The 27,178-nt window shown below is 38.5% G+C and overlaps 2 protein-coding genes across 2 annotated transcripts; both read left to right on the forward strand.

Annotated features, from left to right (window-relative positions):
• The first annotated feature begins 83 nt into the window (after window positions 1-83).
• mbtps1 (membrane-bound transcription factor peptidase, site 1) lies at window positions 84-18,116 on the forward strand. Its single transcript, XM_065283202.2, has 23 exons — window positions 84-249; window positions 1,712-2,214; window positions 6,992-7,249; window positions 9,610-9,828; window positions 9,922-10,032; window positions 10,135-10,244; window positions 10,323-10,439; window positions 10,540-10,607; window positions 10,687-10,789; window positions 11,567-11,718; window positions 12,101-12,262; window positions 12,470-12,614; window positions 12,736-12,924; window positions 13,054-13,226; window positions 13,336-13,451; window positions 13,555-13,711; window positions 15,041-15,165; window positions 16,381-16,458; window positions 16,561-16,701; window positions 16,784-16,915; window positions 16,990-17,116; window positions 17,234-17,364; window positions 17,448-18,116. The coding sequence occupies exons 2-23, from the start codon at window positions 1,983-1,985 to the stop codon at window positions 17,657-17,659; spliced, it is 3,258 nt and encodes a 1,085-aa protein (XP_065139274.1). The 5' UTR covers window positions 84-249; window positions 1,712-1,982; the 3' UTR covers window positions 17,660-18,116.
• A 4,073-nt stretch (window positions 18,117-22,189) lies between these two features.
• On the forward strand, window positions 22,190-27,178 carry slc38a8a (solute carrier family 38 member 8a). The gene is made up of 10 exons (XM_065278626.2): window positions 22,190-22,514; window positions 22,804-23,002; window positions 23,133-23,289; window positions 24,882-24,986; window positions 25,191-25,248; window positions 25,799-25,913; window positions 26,074-26,221; window positions 26,375-26,574; window positions 26,656-26,707; window positions 26,821-27,178. Exons 1-10 carry the CDS (start codon window positions 22,326-22,328, stop codon window positions 26,921-26,923), a joined length of 1,326 nt encoding a protein of 441 aa, XP_065134698.2. The 5' UTR covers window positions 22,190-22,325; the 3' UTR covers window positions 26,924-27,178.

The raw sequence follows: 27,178 nt of genomic DNA on the forward strand, positions 1-27,178 counted from the left end.
CTTCCGATTGGCTAAACGCTAATCCCGCCCTACTGGAGTCGTGACACATCGATCGATGATTGGCTACTGATTGTTTTGTTTAATACCAGTTTCTCACGTTACAGCTCCTGAAGCAAATGGGTTAAATCTTGTCTGTCTTGCGCCATTAGGATGGAGGAGCGTTATTACGTGCAATTCCGATAAATACCGAAGCAGAAATATGAAGAAAGTGAAACGAGAAGTTAATCATCGTTGTTAAAAGCGTAGAGAGTAAGTATTACGTGCTGTTATTAATAATGTGAGGACTCTTATACTATGCTAACTGTTAGCGCGTAGCAGGATGGTGTCGAGGCCACATGCTTGTCTGTTTAGCGAGTTAAACATTTCTATTAAAAATATATTACCCTTAGCATTGTGATACGCGAGTTAAGTAAAGAAGCACTGTGGCAAAGTTTTTCATGCAGCGCAAAGCCATGCTTTGGTGATACAGGTAGCAAGGATGCTATCGTTATTGTCATTAGCAAGCCACTCAGCAATGTTTTTTTGAAAGCATAATATTAACGTTAAATCATTCACGACATGAATATTGCTGAAAGGAAAGTATCACATTCATGTACTGACTGTTGGCCATCTTTTACCTTCAATACGAGCCGCAGCAACTATATTCAGTACAGAAAGCTGTGTCAATCAAACTCTTTGTGCTTTGTATATAGAAACAGTTTGTACTCTGGTCACTGTGTAGTTAGGCATCACGCCAAAATTAACTTTTTTTAGCTAAGTGTACAGTCTTGTTTGACCTGTTTGTAGAAAACAAAAATGTTATTTTAATTTACATACACTTTTTTGCTTATAGCAATAGGCCTATTATCCTCTTTGTTTATAAAATAGACTAAAACACATGTTCCCTAATTTAATCCTGCTTTAACAGCGGTCACACCAACCTTCTAGTTTTGAGTTTTCTACAAACAAAACCTTACCTTAACCTGACAATAAAATAAACATTGCCTTGTAGGCTGCAACTAATGCTTAACCTGAAGTTTTTTTTTGTTTGGTGTGCTTTAATACAAGTAATAATAACGGCACAGTAGTAATTGTGTGACGTTTAAAGCTTAGTTAGTATATGCTTAAATATTAATGTATAATCTTTTAGTTGTGGGGTTTTCTTTGAGATGTATTTTGCGACAGTTTGGTGACGTCAGTACAGATAATTTTATTCTCTTGGACCCATTTTATATGTAGCTGGGATGGTCTGGTTTACCCAAAGAGCCATATGGTTTGCATTTTGGGGGCTTAACTTCTACTCCAGGATGTCATGTAGGCTAAAATTACATAACAGCCCAGTGCTATTTGATGTAAACCCATCTCTTGTGTGACAACAATTTACAGCCTGGATTTGGGAAATTATCTGGAACTGTGCTTGTGGGTGGGGGACAATATTTTCCACGAAAACACCCCTTTTAAAATCATGACGTAAGACATCTAAAAGCATGTTTCTGGTTTAGTGTGTAAATAATTTAAATATTTTAGTATAATAATGGCTTATTTATTATCCTCTAAGGAGCCTAACAAAAGCAGTTTTATTAGATATCACTTTTAAAAGCCAAACAGTCAGGGATTGTAGAGTAGAATTGATGTAACAGTAACATCAAATGTACTGACTGAATAAGGGACTTTTGATATTCATGTTTTACAAATTCCTGTTAAGCTAAGCTATTGTCTCGTATGCCTACAGGAAGAAGAGACACACCTTGCCATTGTAAAGAAGCCCATCACCAAATTACCCCCCAACCACCACCACATCTACTGTGTCAAAGTGAAGATGGCCCATCTCCTTTTTCTCCTGCTACCACACTGATCACCTCCACTGGAACACAAACACACAATGGAGAGGAAACGGAGAAAGAAATGAAACCTCGAGCCATGTGTTATTCGGGCTTCTCTGTGTTCTGGACTTAACCTAATTCAAAACTTCACATTACACTCTTTGTTACCTTTAAGAAGAAATGTATCTCTGGATGGGTGATGAACAGAAACGGAGCACAGGGGCCATGCGCCTGTGGCTGTGCTTGCTTGTGGCCTTATTAGTGGGCCAGTTGTCTCTGGTGGGCACTGAGGAGAAGAGTGGACCTTTTTCCACTCCCTTTCATCAGTCCCTGAATTCCGATGCACACTTGAGCCCAAACTGCTCGGAGCTCACTGTAAAAGTGGACTTTTCTACCAAAGTGGTCAAGCATGGTAAGTGAATGCCGTTCATTGAACAGAGTGCTTGTTTTGGTTGGTTATTGTGATTATTTAGTTTAGCTACATGATTTTTGGGGTGGTTTAGGAAATATATATTATATATAAAAAATTGCACTGACCAGTATGCATTCTGTGGTTCTGAGTTCAGAAAGAATGCTTGTAAACATCTATGCACATATGATGTTTTGTTCTCCATTTTGGTACTATAACTTTTGTTATTGTGTCTGTGTGAGCAACAACTATTTTGTAATAAAAAAAAGATTTATAGATTTGCAATCACTTTATAATCCGTAAGGTTTGTTTAAAAACAGAGATTATTGGCTTGAGTTTGCAACCTCAAGGAAAGCGCCAAATTCCCTAGAGACAATTATGTTCACATTTTAATAAATTATGTTGAAGTGTATGATTTAGTGCCCCAATTTAGTTTTTATTGTTGATAATGACATTTCATTGCACTGAGCTATCGGCTCATTTATGGTGTTGATTGTGGGTTTAAAGCAGCTGTTGCCCTGTCCTGTGTACTTTAGGGCAGGACAAAACGTGAGAGCTGCCAGTAGGTCAAACAGTCTTTCTCTGTGGGCTGGTGTAATGTACTTCACTATAATGCAGCTCTTGTCAGCATGCCCTCTGATCTGATTTTGTGTGTGTGTGTTCACTGGCGGCTGGCCCAGGGTGTTGGTAATGCATTCCTAAGACCTTGTCTGAATCCACTGTTGTTTTCGAGGGCCCATATTTCACTACATTGGGTGTGGTGCTTGTGTGGTGGGTATATAAGATCAGAACATAACGCAAGATTTATAGTGCCCTGATTACTGATCTTTATATGCGCACTTTGTTCCAACAGTTTTATGTTTATTTCATTCCGGTTTCCTTTACCCATAGCTATGAATTGTGGGATTGGCAAGATCGCTTTGCAATAATAGTTTAGTTTGTGGTAATTAATTCACACACCATAGCATGTGCCTGATTTAGCTGGTTTCTATAAAATAACAAATTAATTTGCATCCAAACATTATGGTTTGAGTAAACAAGTAACAAACTAGTAAACAGGCGTCATGCTAAATCACTTTAGCATTGCTGTAACTTTTGGGTCTCGAGTTTTGCCATGGCAAGCATCAATTGCACACTAAATGAAAACGGATAGGGTTTTTGGGTTATACATATGGTTAAGGGCTGCAACGATTAATCGCGTGTCCTATTAAAAATGCCTCTGAAGTCGATTCATAATTGATTTTGAATCAATTCTATGTTTCATGGACAGCTTGTGCTCATACTGATTTAAGATTGATAAGGAATTCCTACTGATCACAGAGCCGTAGTACATGCACAAGCTGCGCATGAAACACAGAATCGGAGCCTTGCAATTCAGAATCGATTTCAGGCAGGTCTTTTTAATGGGAAACGTGATGAATCGTCACAGCCCTAATATAAATATTCCTATAGACATTTGCTGGAATACCGTTTGTAATGCTACTTCTTCTATGGCACAAAGGGAGTTTCTGCACGAGAGCGCCCCCTGTATTTGGGATGTTCCGGGATTTCACAGATATTCATTAAAATTCATTCATTGAGAAAACGCATATTTGCACGATTAATCGTTGCAGCCGGGCCCTAATATGGTTTATTATATCAAACAGTAGCTAGTAGTTGGTGTTGTCACAAAATCTCTGAACACGTAATACACATGCGTGCGTGACGTCACCGTTTTTACAAATGGATGAAATTGGTAGTTTAAAACTTTATTTCAAAAGCATTTTCAGACAGTCGCTGCATCGTCCCAATCAATTTATTTGTAGTGCAGTTAGTGCATTCGATAATTCGATAACGATAATTTTACGGTATAAACATTTTCCCGATAAACCGATAAGGACAGTTCGATAAGTGCCCGATAATGTTTATGCACTGTGCGAATTAAGATGATTAAGATGAGTTATTAATTTATTAGTAGAGACCTATGATTTTTTGCGATGCGGATAAAGCGGACGGAATCACGGAATCCAAATGCGCGTAAACATTTTCTTTTTGTATAATGTTGGACACCCAAACAGGTTTCATCACAGCAGACACAATAGGTGCAGTTTACTGTACTTTCTTTCAGCGTTCGCCTTGCGCACGCACATGTCCGCACAGCTTCAAAAGTATATTTACAGAACATTTACAAATTCAGGAAACTGAGGAAAAACAGCAGATCCACCACTGCAGTGAATAAACTGTATGAGTGTCCGCTGCCACAGCAACGTGACGCTCTTGGCATCCATTTAGCAGCGTGAATTGTATATAAAACACACGCGTGATCACTGAACTAAGTTTTCTTTCTTGTTTAAGTGAGCATAAACAGTTAGATGTTACTGAGTATATTGAAACTTAAAGCAGTCTGTCTTGGGTCTTAAAGTGACAGTAGCCTGCTGCTTTCTGTGTCAGAAATGTGTTGATTTCATAACAAATATATTTACATTTAGTACAGATGCCTGAACATTAAAACAAGATTTTAGTATTTGTCATGTTCTGAATAAAAAGTAGTTTAAAACCAGTGTTTCCTCTAGGATTTTTTTCAGCTGTGGCGGCAGGGGGCGCCCATGATGATTATAAATGTAAAAAAAAAATTAATGTAGAATATAGGCTACAGTAAACTAACATGTATTTTTTTATAATTTTCACGCTGTCATTTACTTTTCCTTATATTTATAGCATATTGCTTTTCTATGTTTGATCTAAACTGTATTTTCTTAAAAAAACGTTACACAGCTACGTACGTAGTTCGGATATTTCATTGTAGTTTTAATGTAGTGTGCATTGCAAGTTCGTCCTCGTGTTTAGCGTACAGAGCTGTTACAAAGTCATGCAGTCCTGTTTGATAATCCGCACCGCTGTGATTGACAGAACAACCGACCAGTTATCCGACATCAGCAGCAATTTTATTTCACACCCGTACCATTTGACATAAAGACTGTGACCCCGAGCCGGTCACACCGCAAATCGCGCAGTTAAATATAAACCTTTACCGGTCTTCAGACAGATCTTAAACACAAATAAGCACGAGTCATTTAAAAACGATTCGAATTTTGGTCTTGGATGTTAGACCCGCATTTAATCTTGTCTATTGAGTCCCGACCTGCATCTACAACACAAATGACACGCGAATAGCCTATTACACCCGTTAGATCAAATATTATGCGGTTCACCCGCGGGTACCCCGGCCTGCTGTTTCGTCTGAAAACAGATAAAACAGTCTCACCGTCTGCCTCAAGTTTCTATTACCAACGTTCTTCTCTTCCACGGGAATAATGTAAGTTTCCTTACAAACAGATTCGACTATTAATGTCTTGCAGTCGCATATAAGTAGTATTCAGTATTTAGCCTTTTGTTTTTGGACAAATATCTTATTTAATGTGAAACTTTGTGAGTGTCGATCTAAAGCACAGACGATTGACTGACAGCTGAGCGCTCAGCAGTGCGCTGCGTTTATAGCCTATACTGAATAACTAATGGCCAGATAAGTTGATAATATGAGTACAGTGATTCCAAATGAATGTCCAAAAAACTCGTAATATGTTAAATCAAAAGTTTAATTATGTCTTTTCTCGCAGCCCTGCGCTGTGTTGGTGTAGATATGCGCCGGTGAACATCATATGCGTGATGACCTTGCAGCTTAAATCACCCTAAATTTATAGTCATAAAGATAAAAGTAAAACAACATTCGCAACTTCAAATGATGCATTTTTATTTTTGTAAACTCACAATAAGGAGAAAACCTTGTGCTTATTTATAATCATTAAAAAACATGACGTGCTTTCTGCTGGTTTGGTTTTAGAGCGCGTCACAAAAAAGAACAGAAACTCAAATACTTTTTTATTCGTTTTGTCAATTTAATAATTATTTAAGTGCAACATATTTCGTATAGGCTTATTTATTTTATTATTATTTCTCAAAACAGAAACGTAGCTTAATAATCCTCTGTTGATTTAAATCTATTTGTGCATGAAACTAAACCCATGGAGGAAATTATGATATTTTAGGAGATTTATTTATAAATGAGTGAACAACGCAAATCCAGAAAGGAATTTATTTCAAGACAGCCAGTCTCGCAGTAGCTTTTTTTGCGAGCTCCCGCTGTGGGTTTTGTCTAGAAGGGATACAGCAAATGCCGAAAAGTTACGGATTAGATTTGGAGGTAGGATTATTAGGATGAAAACAGCGGTTCTGGCTAAATTAGATACAAATACATCCTACAATCGTGTGAAATTTTGTGTTTAGAGTTGGGTTTGGTTAAAGGATTAGGATAAAACAGTGCTCATCCAACGAGATTTCGTTTGCTGTATCCCTTCTATCCACAACCGCAGGCGTGGCGGGGATGTTTTATGAGTGGCGGGCCGCCACGGTTGAATGTATATAGCGGAAACACTGTAAAACCATTATTAACTGTCTGGTTTTTACAATTTTCATTCAGGAGCAAAAATCTGCCTTTAAATTTGACAGGAATAAAGATTTGTTATTTATCATGATAATTATCGATATCGACTGATATGGAAAACATTTTCTTGATAATTTATTTGGCCATATCGCCCAGCCCTAAGTGCATTCCCATTTCAAGTTTGTTGCATTATGTGTAGAGTCAGAACATGGGTGTTTCTCACTCACCCCACAAGCTTGTAATGCAAGATTGTTTACATTTTTATAATGATTGAGTTGGTACCTTTTTCTGCAAGCCTAAATAAATGCATGTATTTGCTGTCTGATTGTTTTTATTGTTTTGTCTTTGTCTGTTCCCTAGAGTACATTGTTGCATTTAACGGTTACTTCACAGCCAAGGCTCGCAGACACTTCATCAGCAGCGCCCTGCGAGACTTGAATGCAGTGAACTGGCGCATTGTGCAGCGGGACAATCCTGCCAGCGATTACCCCAGCGATTTTGAGGTAGTGGAGATACGGCAGGATGCCCGCAGCAGCCTGCTTACCCTGCAGGATCACCCTTACATCAAGAGAGTGACACCACAGCGCATGGTTCTCCGCAGCCTTAAACTAACTGACTGTAAGTAGTGCTGTGCTCTCATAACACTCACATTCAACACATGGTATGGGTATATAATGATCTCCTGTATAATACTGCACCAACCTCATCAGCTGTGACTATATTCCTCATAATAGCACAGCCTTGAGTTACTTATTGTTATGGTTAGGACATAAAAAACAACACAAAGTGCCTCTGACATGTTTTCCTTGTAAATTAGCATTTTTATCAGACTCTTAATGGATTTTGCCAACTTGAACTCTTCAGGCAGCTGTCGGGCGAGTATGTGGTAATAAATTTTACTTTCCTGAGATCTTTGTGTTTACTGTAGGGAAGGGATGACGTCCGCATCAGTGGGGAGTGAATTGAGTTAGAAGTGTTTATATACTGCATGTGGTGGAGGAAATGGCTCTCAGAAGAGTATTTCTTTGCTCAATGAGTTCCCTAGACTGAAAAAGAAATCTCACCTCCTTGCAAGTCCACTGTCAGTGTGGAGAGACTACGGAAGAGTGCTAACTGTTTACAAGCTCTGATCTTGTACAATAATGGCACTTTTCCATTGCATAGTACCCCACGGTTTAGGTCAGGTCGGGTAAGCTCACCTCACTTTGGATTGGTTGGCTTTTCCATCGAGTTTAATAGACTTGTCGTTATATTTGCTCTGCCTACTGCTGTGACATCATACAAGTAGGGGCGTTGTTGCTATACACAAAATTAAAATTGACCACCACAAATAGATGTTTGCACATCACGTTTATCACTACCTCTGTCTCACGTGACAGTTTCTGTATAAACACCTGTTGCGTCAGTCGACACGCTCCGCTGAGCCACATTTAAGTTGTTTTTAAGCTTATATGCAGACGTGGGCATTTCTCAAACTGCAAGTCTGGAAACAACTGGTATGGTGATTCTCAACCTGTGGATGTTTTTCATCACTAAAAGGGAGTTTGGAAACTTACAGCAAAGCACAGATGACAACAGGTTTACTTGACAGCGAAGGTAAAAATAATCTTTCACATTGTAGGGATGACGCTGGTAGTGACGATTCTCTCAGACCAATCAGTGATCTACAGTGTTTTCGTGTCACGTTTTGGTATCAGCTCGGGTTGCTTGAAACCCCAACCAATGTGGTACTAAAAAAAAGTATTGGGTACTACGTACTGCACCCAGTGGAAACGCCCCCAAAAGTAAGTTGACCCGACCCAAACTGTGGGGTACTATGCAATGGAAAGCCCCATAACACAACCACTTCCTCTCTGTTCACATCTTCATTTACCAAAATACTACACAAGTTCACTGCTTCTGTATAAAGCTTTTGTAACAACCCTTTAAAATTTAGTTTTTGTCCTGACGCTTTCAACAAAACCATAAATCAATGCTTAATCAGTTGCAAATATTAATCTTTAAATACAAAATGATGCCACATGTGTTCCTGTAGCTCAGTTGGTTGAGCATTGCCTTAGCTTGATCCCAGGAACAAACATACTGATAAAATATATACCTTAAAAGTCACTTTGGATAAAAGCATTTAAGTGACGTAACTATCAAACTTTCTTTGTACCACATCTTAGGGCAAGATACCAACTAAAGGATTACTCCAGCCAAATATCAAAATAACCCCATGATTTCCATGTCTCAAGCAATCCGAGATGCATAGTCAGAAGTTAAGAGTACAAAAGTGTAAGAGATTTAAATGTAATACCAAGACATTATACATGTATTGCTCTAGATGGAATTAATGAGCAATAATCAGGTGAAGTAGCAGCCTGGCGTGTTCGAGCTGGTCGAAGTGGTTGGCTAGCTACGAAATTCAACCATACGCCTACATTTCCCTTTCAGTGAACCAATGATTTCTTACTCTTCACCTCCTCTCCTATGTATATATGTGGTCTTTCTTAAAGGCTTGATAACTGCTATCATGTCTCCAATTTTTTTTAAAGAGGCAAGCTGTTTACTCTCCTGTTGTTCAAGTGGCCAGTAGATATGCTAATAAAGATGTTAATGCCTTATACTTTTTTTTATATATTCAGGTCGATTTATTTTTTGTATTTGTTTAAATAAGGTAGTTTGGGGCTGTGGGATGAGAGTGTTTTTAAGGTGGTATAACGTGCTTTTACTCATGAGAAACAAAATTATGTATTATGTTTTATGAAGTGGATTCAAATGCAGATCAGATAGCTTAGATAAGGAAGAATATTGCAACTAAAGTTTTATGTCACTTTTAAGTTATAACATGAATGCTATAGTATATCCATGTCTGCCAAAAAATTGAGTCGTACTTTTATACGTATTTTTTATCTGTGATAAAGTTGTGGGACACATTTTATATCTGTCTATATTGAACTTTAGCTCTCTTCTCAATCCATTTTCTTTGTTTTCAGCGGGCAATGATGGAGGATCCCCATGCAATGACACGCGCTGGGTCCAGAAGTGGCAGTCATGGCAATCATCAAGGCCGCTCAGGAGGACCAGTCTTTCTCTGAGCTCTGGCTTTTGGCATGCCACAGGCAGACACTCCAGTCGCCGTCTTCTGCGGGCAATCCCCAGGCACGTCGCCCTGATACTGCAGGCAGATGTGCTCTGGGAAATGGGACACACTGGTACGTATGCCTGTGGACTGGTATCGTAATGTTGTTGTTGTATGGTAGATCAGGATGTCAGTTGTATTTTTATTTTTTTGTGATTTTATACAGGCTCTGGAGTGAAGGTTGCAGTATTTGACACTGGGTTGAGTGAGAAGCACCCTCACTTTAAGAATGTTAAGGAAAGAACCAACTGGACCAATGAGAAAACACTGGATGATGGTAGGGCATCATGTCAGTTTATGAATGTACAGTTCTTTGTTGAGCTTTCAGTGAGGTCCACCCAGACGAACCGTCTTTGTCTTTTTGACATTCTTTCTTCAGGGTTGGGTCACGGTACCTTTGTTGCTGGGGTTATTGCTAGTATGAGAGAATGCCAGGGCTTTGCTCCTGATTCTGAGCTACATATCTTCAGGGTTTTTACCAATAACCAGGTACCATTCAAACTGTTCTGTTCAATATAGTTCAATAAGATTTACAAAGTTATTTGAATACATTCTTTTTTCTTTTAGGTGTCTTATACCTCCTGGTTCTTGGATGCCTTCAACTATGCCATCCTGAAGAAGATCGATGTCTTAAACCTCAGTATAGGGGGACCAGATTTCATGGATCATCCGTTTGTTGATAAGGTAGATGTACAAAAAGAAAGCAAATGAAATCTGGGAGAAATTGCAGCTAATGCTTACTATTACATGGTAGAGCTTAACTTTCCTGTCTGTGTTTAACAAGGTTTGGGAGCTCACGGCCAACAAGGTGATTATGGTATCTGCTATTGGCAATGATGGTCCTTTGTATGGGTAAGTGCATCAGTTCAAATGCATTTGACCAGTAGTCCTAATAGTTTATTTGATTTATTTGTTGTAATGTGCCTTCCAGGACCCTGAACAACCCAGCAGATCAGATGGATGTTATCGGTGTGGGAGGGATTGATTTTGAGGACAACATTGCCAGGTTCTCATCTCGCGGCATGACTACATGGGTGCGTTTACATCTTTTCTGCGCAGCTGCCTTGAGGCTTGTTAAAACGTGCCTGCACACTTTGATAAGACCTGAAAAGGCAGACGTCTCCTGTCTGCATTCACAAAGCTTGAGTTTTCATGGTCTCCTCACCTCTAGGAGATTAAAGAGGTTTATAAACACTTCACAGGGCTGTTTTATAGTGCTTTATTGCACCTTTGAAGTAGTACTCAGAATTTTAGTCTTCATATTTAAAAAAAATTAAGGTTCTCAAAGACCAGAATTTATATAGTGTTTATAATTTGAATTATGAAAATTCAAAGAATTAAGATTTTCTTGATTCAAGGTCCTAATTGTAATGTTTGTTATTTTTGTCATAAAGTCAGGCAAAAGTAAATTCTAGAGATAAAAATTATAGGCCATGAACAATTAATGAGCTCAGATGCAAAACACTTTTTTTTGTCTGACATGTTTTCTTGTATATTAGCATTTTTTATCAGGCTCTTATTCTGCCAACAAATGCAATTTCTGAATTGCCTGAGGCTGGGATTAAGCGGTTTTGAAGCGAAAGTATTTGATGAATGTATAAAATGTGCTGAGAGCATTCGGTTAATATCTTTTTTATTTAATAGATGTGGCATTTAGCGGCGTTTGCATCTGAGCTCCTCCGTCGTCGTATTTTATTTCCATCTGGAGGCATTGAATACATCGCTCTTTCCCACTCATCACACTTTCTGTCAATCTTTCTTGTCGGCTCGGTTTCATCATTGTTTTGACTGGGTTGCTATCTTTTCATCAGGAATTGCCGGGTGGCTATGGCAGGGTGAAGCCTGACATTGTGACGTACGGTTCTGGTGTGCGTGGCTCTGGATTAAAGGAGGGCTGTCGTTCTCTTTCTGGCACCAGTGTTGCATCACCTGTGGTGGCTGGAGCTGTCACACTGCTGGCCAGGTAAGTGTAAGCATGTAAAACCGAAAACAACTTCCCATAATGCTTTGCATGTGACATTCACAGACATGCAGAATGGGGTTAATTGTATTATAGTTTTTTTGTAAATGTAGTGGTGATTTGCATCCATGGTTGTTGTTAGTTATGTGCAAGTTCTGACAAAAAAAAACAAGTCAAGAGCAAAAGCTCATGCATGCCTATTTGAAAAGCAGTACCAAAACATTACTTGAACCCATTCACACCTTTGGCTTTGTGGCATCTGACATACCATATGTTAATAATAATAATAATCCCCTTTATCAAACAACATCCTATTACCTGAAACATACGAGATGATCTGTGTCATACTTTTTTAAACTAACTATGTTTAAATGTCTTCTTCTAGCACTGTATTGAACAGAGAGTTGATAAACCCAGCCAGTATGAAGCAGGCACTGATCGCGTCAGCTCGCAGACTGCCGGGTGTCAACATGTTTGAACAAGGCCATGGCAAACTTGATCTTATCAGAGCCTACTATATCCTAAACAGCTATAAGCCGCAAGCCAGGTATTTTTCAAACAATTTCTTAACTAGCATTCTGCTCACGTAGTGTAAACTCTCATCTCCATATTCATGTATGCTAACACTGTCCATTAAAATGTAGCTAGCGCCTCTGTTGCACCTTGATAAACAGGCTGATTATGGAAGGGATTTAACCTAGTTCAGTGAGGTCATCGTCGTCTCATGAATTTCCGATGTTGTCTTTATTTTTAGCTTGAGCCCCAGCTACATAGATCTGACCGAATGCCCGTACATGTGGCCCTACTGTTCACAACCTATTTACTACGGCGGCATGCCAACTATTGTCAACGTGACCATTCTTAATGGTATGGGTGTGACTGGAAGGATTGTGGACAAGGTAGGAAATAATTAAAAAACTAAATCTTACTCACTTTGCTGTCAAAATAAACCAGCGCTGTTTTATAGACTTTTATAGTATTTGTTTTTAGACATCTATGTAACTTTTTGCTTTGTCACAGCCCATCTGGCAGCCATACCTTCCTCAGAATGGGGATTATATTGACGTGGCAGTATCTTACTCACCTGTGCTCTGGCCATGGGCTGGATACCTGGCTGTCTCTATATCTGTGGCCAAGAAAGCTGCATCATGGGAAGGAATCGCTCAGGGTCACGTCATGGTCACGGTGGCCTCGCCAGCAGAGAATGATGTGAGTAACCGTATGAACAGTGACTGTACAGTAAGATCTCAGTAATGTGTCCTATAGTACATAGTACCTCTTCTAAGAGCTCTAGGCAGTTGAATTAAAGCTGATGATGTCTCTGTCATCTATGTGCAGTCAGCTATAGGTGGCGAGATGACCTCCACGGTGAAGCTACCAGTGAAAGTGAAAATCGTCCCAACTCCCCCACGTAGTAAAAGGATTCTGTGGGATCAGTACCATAACCTGCGTTACCCACCTGGCTATTTCCCCAGAGACAACCTGCGGATGAAAAATGATCCTCTTGATTGGTGAGCCACAACTATAGCACAAATCCATAGGGTCACCATTATACATTTTTGGTTCCATTTTCTAATGTAATGATTATGTTGATGACATTGCTTTTCTATCGTTTCTAAGGAATGGTGATCATATTCACACCAACTTTAGAGACATGTATCAGCATCTTCGGAGCATGGGTTACTTTATTGAGGTCTTGGGGGCACCGATCACATGCTTTGATGCCAGTCAGTACGGTAGGTGTTCATCCGTTGTAGGTTCTGTTAGTAGTTCCTCTCCTAATGAAAGATGATTTGTTTTTCCAGAGAGGTAGTAATGGACCTGTGTGGTTTTTGTTAGGGACCTTGCTGATGGTGGACAGTGAGGAAGAGTATTTCCCAGAGGAAATCTCCAAGTTGAGGAGAGACATAGATAATGGGCTGTCTCTCATCGTCTTCAGTGATTGGTACAATACGTCAGTCATGAGAAAAGTCAAGTTCTATGATGAGAACACCAGGTACTGAACACCACAGTCACTTAAAATATTATTTCAATGTGCTACACATGAATGTAATGTACAATTCGGTCTAAAACTTGTCAGTATTGCTTGCTTTGTGTGTTCCTCTTATACTTCAATGTCAGCTTGTACTTAGTCTTAGGGGCCAGTCACACCAATAGCGTTTATGGCAGTTGCAGGCGCCTTTTTTGAATGATATTCTATGGGCAGGGCGCGTTTGCGCGCTGTTTATGCGCGCCGAGCGCCTTGCGGTTTTTTGCCGCCTGCCGCGGACGCGTTTTTGAAGGAGCGCTGAGAGCGGAGAAGCGCCCGACGTCATTCGTGTCTTTCCATTGTCCAATCGAATGAGGGGAGAGGCGGGCCTTACGTTGTGGCGAGGGAAGTTTACAGTTGCTTTGAAGAACCGGACTCCACTCGCTCACTCTCTCCTGCGTGTTTGTGCACCTCTCATCCTCAAACAAGGTCAGAGCAAGCGTCCTCTTTTTAAAGTTTCTGCTGATATGACAGTTAACAGCAAAAGAGCGCTCACGCTTCAATATTTGATTGACAAGACAGCTGACTCGGTGGTTGCTTAGCAATATGAAAAGCCGCGTCGCACTGCTCTTTTTTTAAAAAAGGCAGTGCGTCGCGCCTTGCGTTTGCAAGCGTTTAAAGCGCTTTTGGTGTGACTGAAGCCTTAGTCTTCAATACTGAAGGTCTGGTGTTTTTCGCTGCTTAGGTTTTTTAGACTTAAATGATATTAAAAGCATCAAAGTTTGATTTTACTTAATTAAATTACACTTTTAATTTCAATATCTGACATGTCCTTACTTAAAGATATCAAGGTTAAATTGTCACAGTATGTTCCTTGCATAATATTGCATGATTTTATGTAGAAAACAGACTTTAGCTGGGTTTTCACAAACGGGGTCACATTTTGCAAATTTTACATGGTCAGTGTCACAAATTTGTTTACATTTTAAAAAGTGAACAACAAAAATGAGAGAGATTTGGTTATTTTCAGTGTTTCACTGTGGTCTCAGAATTTTGGACGCTGTTGTAATGAGAAAATAGCTTGTGATATTGCAAAAACAGTTAGCAATTCAATAAATTGACTGCCTCACTAATTGCCCCAGTAATGAATTGTATGCCTGTGTCTAATTTTCCAATTACCATCTGTTTTTCCTGTCCTAATTTGAATGAATGCGTGCTTCCCATTAGGGGTATTTTAAGCGTTCAGTTTCGTTTAGTGCATCTGACAAGTACTTTTCAAATGGTGTTTTTAGTCCCCTATTCGAGGCAAACATATTTTGTTTATCAAAAATAAATGTTGAAACTTTGCATTTACAGACAATGGTGGATGCCGGACACAGGGGGCGCTAATGTACCAGCTTTGAATGATTTGATCTCTGTCTGGGGTATGGCCTTTAGTGATGGACTATATGAGGGAGACTTCACAATGGCAGATCATGACAGTAGGATGATTTCTCTTTCTTTGTTGTTGCTTTATATACATGCATAAATATATCTTCTGTTATATCTATAGGTTCTTGGTAGAGATGCACAGATATACAATTTTTCACAGATAGCGATAGGGTGATTCCCACGAAATCCAGATTTTGGTGTTCAGCATCAGAAGTTTTAAAAAGCCCTTGGAGCCAATTTTTTTTGCACATATAAGATTAAGGTGTGAACTTACTATAACTATTATTTTTAGAGGATTTAAAAAATATTTCCTATAGAATTATTAAAATTTTTTTAGATTATCATTATCAAAAATGATCATTACCGCAACATGATATTACATTAAATATATGCATTTACAAACTCATGTTTCGGTAATGAGAACTAAAAAGTTGTCTAGGTACTATGACAAACAAAATTTCAACTTTTATCTGGAGAGAAAAAATAAGAACTGCTTACCTGTTAGCCATCTTGAGTGTCACAGTCAATTATGTCCCTTCTAACTATTTAAAAATAGTTAGTTCCTTGAGGGCTTAAACAATGATTGAAAATTGTTGCGGAGGATGAGAAAATTGGTCTTGGACACATTTATATTCCTCATTATTCTCTCTACATTTACCAATAATCACCAAATACCACATGTTTCTTTACTGTAAATGTGTATAGTATAACATGCACTAAAGCTTTTTAATTATAACTATTGCCATGTCAAAGAACCCAAATCCAGTCATGGACACGTTGTGGTAATGAAAATTTTCTTTTTAAATGTGGAAGAAACAACAAAATTGGTTTGTATGATGTCCTTTTGAAATCATGTGCAAAATGGTACACGAAGAGATGTTTGTAACTGTATGCTTCTTATTTTGATAGCATTTACTTTTTCTTACTCTTCTTCTGTGTAATTTCGCCAGAATCACCCCATAGTGATATAGTAATATCCTCTTTTAAAAATTGTTTTTCAAAATCAAGCACCCCGCCTTTAATATTGAACATTAAAGTAGTGATGTTTCTTAACATATTCTGTACAAGGAGCTCAAATTCATTGCATTTTTCAGTCCTCTTTTAATTGCTAGGATATATCGTCCATGATTATCGGCTGTTTTTAGACTATTTATCGGCCCTTAATGATTATTGGCCGAAACATCAGTGCATTTTTAGTATAGATATACAGTAAACAGCCATATTGTAAATGTGTTTTTCATATACACTGTCTCTTTGCTTTTTAGTGTATTATGCTTCTGGATGCAGCATTGCCCGTTTTCCAGAGGATGGGATTGTTATTTCTCAGACCTTAAAGGATCAAGGTACATATGTCATCTCATTGCTGTATCCATGGAGACCGACTAAAAGCGCTCTCTGTTTCTTCATCCTCTTGTTATTGTTATCTGACATCCTCAAATTTCTAGGACTGGAGGTCTTGAAACAAGAGACAGCAGTGGTGGACAACGTGCCTGTGCTTGGACTGTACCAAACACCCACTGAGGGAGGAGGACGCATAGCACTCTATGGAGACTCCAACTGCATTGACGACAGTCACAGACAGAAAGGTAATGTTTATTTCGTATAAAGAAATGTACTGTATGTAATTGGACACGTTACAGTGCAATGTAAAATACTTTCTCTATTTAGACTGTTTTTGGCTGCTGGATGCTCTTCTGCAATACACTTCCTACAGCATGACTCCACCCAGCCTCATCCACTCTAAAAACAGAATGGTGCCCCCTACCGGCACAGACAAGCCATTACCACAGAGATTAGAAGGTAAGCTATATCTGTCTTTACAGGTATTCATGACGATGTTCAGAGTCATCATTTGTTTACCTTTACTTCTATAGGTAATCACCTCTACCGTTACTCCAAAGTGCTGGAGGCTCATCTGGGTGACCCTAAGCCACGTCCTCTTCCTGCATGCCCTCATCTGTCTTGGGCTAAACCCCAACCACTTAATGAAACTGCTCCTAGGTCAGTAGTACGGATGAAAACGGAGCTATTCTTAATTACTGCGGTTTGAATAGATATGTATCTAGTTTATAGATTATACTGACATTTTCCAATACGTTTGTACAATTATTTTTTCAGCAATCTGTGGAAGCACCAGAAGCTACTGTCAGTGGACCTGGACAAGGTGGTTTTGCCTTATGCGAGGCCATATCGCCCTCAAGTTCGACCTTTGTCTCCTGGAGAAAGCGAAGCTTGGGGCATCCCAGGAGGTGAGGAAAAGATGGATTGTCAAAAGGTCTTTTTAGCATATTTAACACTGCATTGCAGTAATCCATCTTTGTGTTTTTCTCAGGAATAATGCCAGGCCGCTATAATCAAGAAGTTGGCCAAACGATCCCGATGTTTGCATTTCTCGGTGCCATGGTTGTGCTTTCCTTTTTCGTGGTGCAACTGACCAAGTCTAAGAGCAAACCCAAGCGCAGGAAGCCCAGAGTGAAACGTCCACTTTACCTTCAACAACAACAACAGCAAACCCCTCACACAGGCCGAACCCCCACAGTATGACTGGCCACATGCCATCTGGACAAACAACAAACAGGGAACAGTCTTCCCTAAAGTGTGCTTGTGGTGATGAGATTGAACTCTGAAAGGTTCTTGAGATTAACCTGCCACCTGCGCCCAGAATGGGGCTTGGCCTGGACATGAGTGTTCCTGTCTTGGTTTTATTCTACACATACTTTTCAATTCAATGACCAAATGGAGGAATGTTTCCGTTTTTTAATTTATTGATGATGAATTGACTATTGACCCTTGTTTTGTGTCAAATTGGACAACCAAAACCAGCTATCGATTTTCCCTGATCTACATTTTGGACAATTGGCCTTGTTTTTGTATTGTCAAAATGTGTTTTTATATAATGGGTGAGTACCTACATCTTTTGTAAATAGCCATCAAGATTTCAATGTTGTTGATGTGGAAAATCAATGTTTAAAATATATCTTATTCAATATAAAGCAGAAAACCTGTCTCTGTCTTTGTAATGTGGCTGAAATGACAGTCTTGAGATAAGGGTTACAATGAAAAACTACTACAGTTTTCATCTTGTTTATCTAAGGGATGATTCAGATAAACTGTCAAAAGTATATATATGACTATAGAATATGTTTATTTTGCTACTTTCAGTGATGGATGAACCTATTCATCTTATGTGTGCATAAGATAAATTAAGTTGTCAATGTTTCTGTGGCACGCTGGTTTGACATTGTGCATCTCAGAACTTTATTTTGGACGAGAGCCATATTTGGCTTGGGTCCATTTCTTTTTCGTAGTTATCTTTAATACACAAAGAACAAGCATATACTAGTGATGATATATGTGAATAATACAGTTGGTTTGACCACAGCCTTTATACACTCACCTAAAGGATTATTAGGAACACCATACTAATACTATGTTTGACCCCCTTTCACCTTCAGAACTGCCTTAATTCTATGTGGCACTGATTCAACAAGGTGCTGAAAGCATTCTTTAGGACTGTTGGCCCATATTGATAGGAAAGCATCTTGCAGTTGATGGAGATTTGTGGGATGTACATCCGTGGCACGAAGCTCCCGTTCCACCACATCCCAAAGATGCTCTATTGGGTTGAGATCTGGTGACTGTGGGGGCCAATTTTAGTACAGTGTACAACTCATTGTCATGTTCGAGAAACCAATTTGAAATTATTAGAGGTTTGTGACATGGTGCATTATCCTGCTGGAAGTAGCCGTCAGAGGATAGGTACGTGATGGTCATAAAGAAATGGTCATGGTCAGAAACAATGCTCAGGTAGGCTGTGGCATTTAAACGATGCCCAATTGGCACTGAAGTGCCAAAAGTGTGCCAAGAAACCATCCCCCACACCATTACATCACTACCACCAGCCTGCACAGTTGTAACAAGGCATGATGGATCCATGTTCTCATTCTGTTTACACCAAATTCTGACTCTACCATCTGAATGTCTCAACAGATATCGAGACTCATCAGACCAGGCAACATTTTTCTAGTCTTCAAATGTCCAATTTTGGTGAGCTTGTGCAAATGGTAGCCTCTTTTTCCTATTTGTAGTAGAGATGAGTGGTACCTGGTGGGGTCTTCTGCTGTTGTAGCCCATCCGCGTCAAGGTTGTGCGTGTTGTGGCTTCACAAATGCTTTGCTGCATACCTCTGTTGTAACGAGTGGTTATTTCAGTCAAAGTTGCTCTCAGCTTGAATCAGTCGGCCCATTCTCCTCTGACCTCTAGCATCAACAAGGCATTTAAGCCCATAGGACTGCCACATACTGAATGTTTTTCCCTTGTCACACCATTCTTTGTAAACCCTAGAAATGGTTGTGCGTGAAAATCCCAGTTACTGAGCAGATTATGAAATACTCACACTGTCCTGTCTGGCACCAACAACCATGCCACGCTCATTATTGCTTAAATCATCTTTTTTCCCCATTCTGACATTCAGTTTGGAGTTCAGGAGATTGTCTTGACCAGGACCACACCCCTAAATGCATTGAAGCAACTGCCATGTGATTGGTTGATTGGATAATTCCATTGAGAAATTGAACAGATGTTCCTAATAATCCTTTAGGTGAGTGTATATATTATATAGCAGTATTATAAACTATGTGTGGTGCCCATCTATCCAGCTCCTCCTGCAGGCATGAAGTATGTCTACTTCACCACACCCTTTTTACTGGGGGCAGTAAAAGGCGGAGGTTAGAGGAAGTTTTTTGAATGTATTTTTAGTCACTTTTTTCATCGTTTAATTTTGTGCAAAATGCTTTACATGTTTGCAAAACATCGTTTGACAAAATTAGGTTTAAATAGTAATTTACTGTCTCTGCATTTCAATGGACCCATCTTAAACATCTGTAAACAATATTTCAGTCTGATTTGGAGGTTAACGGTAGTGACATATCTAAACTCTCTATCTTATGAAGCACAGATAACAAAAGTATCTGACAGTACCATTCCCATCAGGATGTTTCCCCTGCTTTTATAGACAAATTTAACAATAGAATAAAGCTTTTTTATCAGAAGCACAGTGGCATAGAGGGTCATTGGTTTGAGTCCTGCCCCACTGTTTCTTTACCTTGTTAAACATAGGAAAACATTATCTGACAGAAACATTTTTAGCTATCAGGATGTGTGCTATATAGGAACAAATTTAGTGATAGAACAAAAAATATAAAGATCTATGGTGTAGTGATTAGCTCTGTTGGCTTAATAATTTGAATGATGTTAATTTACCTTATTGAACATAGGGACACCCCACATGATGGTAACATTATTGGCTATCAGGAAATGTTCCCCCTGCTACAATGGACAAAATGCTGAATTTTATTTTCGACAGGTTTAAAGTCGAGATGTGTGAACTTTCTATCTTGTGGGGCACAGGGGAACGGTATCTGACAGTAACAAGAAATATAATAAATCCAATCTTCCAAGCTACAATAGGATTTGGCAGACTAGTCCATGCCATCATAAACTGAATAGACAGGTAAAAAAAGACATTTGTTCTTCAACCTCATTCTAAATCCTATCAACCCATTCTGCTAAAATCAGTCTTGTAGTAGTCTGTGCTTTCTGTGCCCAAAGCCAGTGTAAAATCGAGTCGACCAACTCCATCAGAGGTGATGGTGTCTGGCTAGTCTCTAAATCTCAGCATTGATCCATTTTTAATGGGAAGGATAGCCTGTTAAAATGTCACCAGTCTCTTCTCAGTGGAGGTTAATGACACAAGGAACATGGGAACCAAGTCTGACCAGTTATCTGTGATTAAACGGATTTCCCAAAATCTTGTTGTAAATGTGGTCACATGTCCCACGTGTCACCCGTATCTAATAAGTTCCCAGACGTAATTGTGAGTTTTTCACCAACAGTCCAGACTCAGACGGAGAGCTGATCTGATGTTCAGTGACGGTAAGCTTGCAGCACCAGGCTCCAGAATTATACCCAGTGTCCCGGAAAGCATGCTGTTAATGTGGGTTTAAAACTTACCCAGAGAGTAATGATCCTTTGCTGCATCAGTAGTTAACTTGTTTTAAATTTAATAGTCATGCTTTGGACAAAAAAATGAAAGAAGTGAAAAGACACACATGTTTCTAACACTGTTTAAAATGAGATACTATATTAGTACAGTACTTGATATTAATAATAGATATAAAAGTTGATGCAAACTCTATGGATTTTATTTTAAGATAAGTTGTTAAATTAGCATTTTGATTTTGGACTTTGTTAGCATATTAATATTCTGGCAAGTAATTGAAGAAAATAATAGTTAGGCATTACACTACACTAAACTGTCTTAAAATTGAAAACATATTGCGAATATTAAAGGTTTTATACTCTCATCTGGACCTCTTCTTTTTTTACAGCATATGGTCTCTGTTTGTTTAATGGTCTGACTAGTGGTTAAACTGATGTCTGGAACAAATACCTTGTCAAAAATAAATGTTTTGGTTTCGTAAAGATGAGGGGAGATGCGATCATGGATCACCGGTATGTAAAGTTTGTTTTAGCAGCTGATCTGTAGTTAACATTGTATAAATTAATTTTACATAGTAATGTTAGATCAGTAGTTTTTGATACGCTTTAGCTGGGATTTAAAGATAATGTACTTATTTATTTTGCTTGTTATCAGAAATAAACTACTCTGAAAGGACTATTGATTCTTTTTGGAAGTTTACCCAGAAGTTACGCTTGTTCCACGAAAGCCGTTTGTTTATGTTGTTAGTACTGCTGAAACTGGCAAGAAAGATGCTCCGTACATATCTGGGGTATTTTTTACATTTACTGTAAGAACACAACAAAAACATAAACCATACAGAAACGGAAAGAAACAGTTATTTAAAATAATGAGATAAAGAAGTAGGTTAAGAGCATTATTTAAATTAACAATTTACATATCCATTAATGTGATGAGGTTAATTGTGGGCATTGAAAATTATTAAAGTTTTTTTTATAAAAAAATAATGTATATATATATATATATGTTACATTTGTGGAAATTCTACACAGAAATGTATAATGTAACAGTTGCAGCGTGCGGCCACGCCCCTTTTACGAAATATGCAGGAAAGTGAAAACATTGATTGGTCCTCAACCTGGTCAATTTTCCATGAAGATCAAACCTCGCCCCTTTCACCTGACCTAAAGCTTGAACTCGCCAGACAAACAGATCCGCACAGGGTAAAGCATGGAAGAACTAGCAATAGAGAGCATTAACATTTTAACTAAATCATCGCTGGACACAGTTGGATCAAAATTAGGTTGTTTAGGAGCGATTTTCATTATGCTCAAGTCCGCCCTGGGTGCAGGACTGCTTATTTTCCCATGGGCGTTCGCGAAATCTGGAGGAATTCATGTCGCTGTCACCGTGGAGCTGGCAAGTACTTAGGTGTGTTCACGGGGCGCTGGGAAGACAGATCCACTTGTGAGTACCGTGAGAGCGATTCAACAACAAAGCTTTCGAATCGTTCTCGCGGTACTTTGACGTCATACACCGATCGGTCTGCCCAGCGTCGAATGCAGTCGAACACACCAGTTGTTTTGTGTGAATGCTGCAATAAAACCCTTGTTTTACACTTGCCATCAATTTATATTCTTAGATGTATTGATCATATCAACAAATTTTCTATTTACTGTTAAAATTAAAGTGTGACTCTCTTCTGTAGGTTTGTCTTGTGTTTCTCATAAGTGGTCTGATCATCCTGGGCTATGCGTCTTCTGTAAGTGGACAAAACACATATCAGGCTGTGGTCAGATATGTGTGTGGTCCTTTCATAGGCAAGCTCTGTGAAATCTGCTATGTCTTCAATCTCTTCATGATTTCTGTTGCTTTCCTGGTGATAGTTGCTGACCAGCTTCAGAAATGTAAGGAACGTAATGCCTTTGTGGCTTTATTCTTGTTCTGGGGTTTTGCACCTAAAGTGCTAAACTTATTGATACAATGCAATTGGTTGTCCACCCTTTGTGTTGATCCATCTCCATATATTTTTCCCAGTGTGTTTCTCCATGTACGAGTTAATCACAGGCTCACCGGAATCTGAGATGCCGTACCACTGGTACACTGACCAGAGATTTGCACTGTTTCTACTGTGTCTCTTTTTGATTTTCCCTCTTTCTGTACCCAAGGAGATCAGCATACAGAAGTATACTAGGTGAGATATTTTGTTTAATATTTAAAATGTATGACTGGAAAAGTCATGGGACAGTCCTTGAAAAGAAGTGTGATTTGATTTGAGGAGTTGGAAACCGGTGTGTGAAGGAAAAGCATCCAGACTGTAGGTGTATTGTCTGTGTTTTCACTTATATTATGGAGAAAGAAGACAGGCTTTTAAAAGGGGATGTCAGGGTTCTTAAAGGGGCCATTTCACAAGACTTTCTTAATATGTCAAATAAATCTTTGGTGTCCCCAGAGTATATATGTGAAGTTTTAGCTCAAAATATCAAATAGATAATTAATTATAGCAAAAATTGTCACTTTTTAGGTGCCGTTTTGAGTGTGTCCTTTAACATGCAAATGAGCTGATCTCTGCACTAAATGGCAGTGCTGTGGTTGGATAGTGCGGTATTATCCCTTCCTGACATCACAAGGGGAGCCATATTTCAATGACCTATTTTTTACATGACTGTGGAGAACGGTTTACCAAAACTAAGTTACTCGGTTGTTCTTATTCACATTTTCTGGGTTGATTAAAGCACTGGGGACCCAATTATCCCACTGAAACATGGAAAAGTCAAATTTTCATGCTATGTCCCCTTTAAAGGGACATTCCACTTCTTTTAAAAATATGTTTTGGAATCCATTCAGCTGATCTTCAGGTCTGATGCTAGCACTTTTAGCATAGCTTAGCACAATCCATTGAATTTGATTAGACAATTAGTCCCATGCTATTGAAAGTAACCACGGGGACTATTTTTTTTATGCCTGCTGCAGCCATGTTACATTAGCAAAGTCCTTGATTATTACGTCAGTTTGAGAGTATAGTCCCTAGCCATATCGGCCTAGCAAATCACAACTTTTAATTTTCCGTAAGTCTTAGTACACGATGTAACTACAGAAGAGTAAAGTTTTAAATGTGAAAAATATCGAAACTCTTTAGTTATTTTTAAGCTATGCTAAAAGTGCTAGCGCCAGACACGAAGATCAGCTGAATGGATTCCAAAACGGTAAGAATCAAATGTTTAACTCTATGGGAGCTGGAAAATGAGCGTATTTTCAAAAAAATTGAAATGTCCCTTTAACTAGGCTTGGGTTAGTGTTGTGCTGATCTAGTCATTTGTAGCACCATGAATCTGTTTCGTTTTTATTGCTCATTTAAGCTCGACTGACCTGCTCCACTGGAGTTCTGCTGTTCTATTAAGTGTACTGTATAGTAACTGCGTCTGTTTTTCATTAGGACAGTTATAGTCAATTGCCTTGCACAGTCCATTTAACACCACAATACTGAATAGATTTAAAATGTCTCTTTTTTATGTAATAATCTTAAAATCTTTTTATGCATGCTGGGAAGACATGCAATCAAATGCATTTATGTATTGGACATTACAGTAAATTATGGCCTATAGCTGACTGTTGTCCAAGTCAATGATTTCCCAAACAGTACTAGTTTCTTATATCTTATCTTAGGTTTTTTGTATTAGTATTTTTTATTCTCCTATATGCAATCTCTTTACTTTGAGAATGACTATACATTATTCCTTTTTTATATTTACTCTAATAATCTTTGGTTTTGTTTAATTTTTTCAGTGTTTTTGGAACTGTTTCTGCTGCCTATCTCACCGTAGCCATCATTGTTAAATACCACACAAGGCCGATACATGTGATCAATCTGTCACCATTTTACAGCAGTGGGTAAGTTTGGACTTTTAAAAATCTTTAAAAAGCTTTTAAAATTCAATTGTATTAACAAGCAATTTCATCATCATCTCAGAGATTTAGTGCCATAAACATTTTTTGTGTGTGTGTTAGACTGAAATGTGTAAAAAATGAATAGCAGAATATAGCCTCATGCAAAAAATGAAAATAACACTAATTAAATGATCATATTTTTATTAGAATAAGCCCATGGGCTTCAATGTTCAGCGTTGTCCCGACCATCTGCTTTGGCTTTCAGGTTAGTGGGCTAGATACAATACTTCTGATTGACTAATACTGCGTGGTTGTGACCTTTTCTAGCTTTTATCCAAAGTATTGGCATCTCACCTTCGAGACAAAGACTTTTACTCTTTCACTTGAATGTCATCGCTCATAGAATGACCAGAATGGGAGTCAGATGTTTAGCTCTCACTTCATAATTTACGGTCAGGTCAGTTGCAAGAAGTAAAAATGTATGCAATCTGCTCCTTAGGATTTATTTGTTAGTTTTGCTGTAGCCAATAGTCATGGTTAGGGGACAGTCAAAAATGTAATAAAAGTTTAGTGTGGTGGCACAGGCAAATATAGCAGAATTGTCCAGTGTCCACTGCCTGAGGCTTACTGATTTTGAGTCAGGAACAAAGAGAAGAGGGAATAATAGATATGAAGGGCCATATAGCTGAGGAATATATAAGAAATGTGGATTTAATGTTTTGTCATTACAGCAAAGCTTTTTGAGACCTTTTTAAGGTAAATTGATGTAAAAACACAGTCACTTAGGAGCTGATATTTTATCACATCTGTTTCAGTGTCATGAGGCCTGCATTGCTGTCTACAGTAGTATGGAGAACAGGAAGCTGTCCCATTGGGTCTTCATTTCTGTGGTGTCCATGTTCATCTGCCTCATCATCTATTCACTCACTGGTCAATTTTCCTTCTTTTTTTTACTTTAAAAAGCTTTAATGTGATTGACACTTTTCATTCATAATAATATTAATCAGAGTTCCTTTATTTATTAAACATGCACGATCACATTGTTCAACAAATAAGTCCATACTTGAGTGCAAACAGGACTGTTTTGTAGGAGTTTATGGATACCTGACGTTTGGGAACAATGTTGCTCCTGATGTTCTGATGTCATACAGTGGGGATGATGTAACAATAATCATTGCCAGACTGCTGTTTGGGATCTCAATAATCACAATCTATCCCATCATTGTCCTGCTTGGAAGGTACTGTGTAAGCATCATTGTTGCTCACTACAATGTACACTATTACGCATCACTGTCTGTGTCAAATGTAAGACACAAAACGTTACTTCATGTGACCTTGCAGTGTTTAATTGGAGATAATATTGTATTATAATTGAGATTGTGTGTCTGTAGATGTGTGATTCAGGATCCGTTGTTGCAGTGCAGACGCAAACACACAGTGGTAACCGAATCGTACGAGTGCTGCATTCGTGTTGGTCTGACCACAGCCTGGATAACATTCACATTTCTCATAGCAGTCTTCGTTCCAGACATTAGCAAAGTGATCAGTGTTGTTGGAGGAATCAGTGCTTTCTTCATCTTTATATTTCCAGGTAATTCTACTTGCTGTGATTTGTATTGAGTAGTCATTGTTTTGGTCATTTTTTCTCATTTGTCTGCATAATTCATTAAAGGGCTTTGTCTAATATTTGCTGTGCAGTCAGAGACAGTTTCTCCATTACTGAGGTGAGACAGATAGACTTTTCAAGTCTTTCTTTTTATGTGGTTTGTTTAATGAATACTTATTATATCACACAAACAATCCTATACTGTACTTTTTTTTCTTATCTTTTGTTCAGATATCTTCTGGTTATATGGGGTATGATCACACTCTTTTGTGGTTCCTATATCTTCGGGCAAAGCACTTCAATCGCAATCATGCAACTCTTGCATGAGCTTTGAATATCTGTGGAAGTGCCATAAAATAATTTCCCAATTGTGTCACGATTCAAAAATTGAATTTTTATGGTTTGGGCATCATTTTCAACATTGCTCCAGTATGTTTGGAGTAAAACAGTCATGTCTATGTAATAATTCCTTTAAAAATGGGTTACAGTCTGCACAACTGTTGTAATAATCCAACTTTATGAGATACCTCAGACAAATATGTATGTAAATCTGTGCTATTTATATCTTGTCTTTTTTCTAATGTTCGGC

Source organism: Paramisgurnus dabryanus, chromosome 9, assembly GCF_030506205.2.
Source record: "Paramisgurnus dabryanus chromosome 9, PD_genome_1.1, whole genome shotgun sequence".
Lineage (NCBI taxonomy): Eukaryota > Metazoa > Chordata > Actinopteri > Cypriniformes > Cobitidae > Paramisgurnus > Paramisgurnus dabryanus.

Excerpts from the sequence above, each read along its gene's own strand:
- mbtps1 (XM_065283202.2), top strand. The coding sequence starts at position 1,983 with ATGTATCTCTGGATGGGTGATGAACAGAAACGGAGCACAGGGGCCATG. Across the intron at positions 2,215-6,991 it reads TACCAAAGTGGTCAAGCATG|AGTACATTGTTGCATTTAAC; the intron begins GTAAGTGAATGC and ends TCTGTTCCCTAG. Across the intron at positions 10,245-10,322 it reads GGGTTTTTACCAATAACCAG|GTGTCTTATACCTCCTGGTT; the intron begins GTACCATTCAAA and ends TTTTTCTTTTAG.
- slc38a8a (XM_065278626.2), top strand. The coding sequence starts at position 22,326 with ATGGAAGAACTAGCAATAGAGAGCATTAACATTTTAACTAAATCATCG. Across the intron at positions 22,515-22,803 it reads TCGCTGTCACCGTGGAGCTG|GTTTGTCTTGTGTTTCTCAT; the intron begins GCAAGTACTTAG and ends TCTCTTCTGTAG. Across the intron at positions 25,249-25,798 it reads CCATCTGCTTTGGCTTTCAG|TGTCATGAGGCCTGCATTGC; the intron begins GTTAGTGGGCTA and ends CATCTGTTTCAG.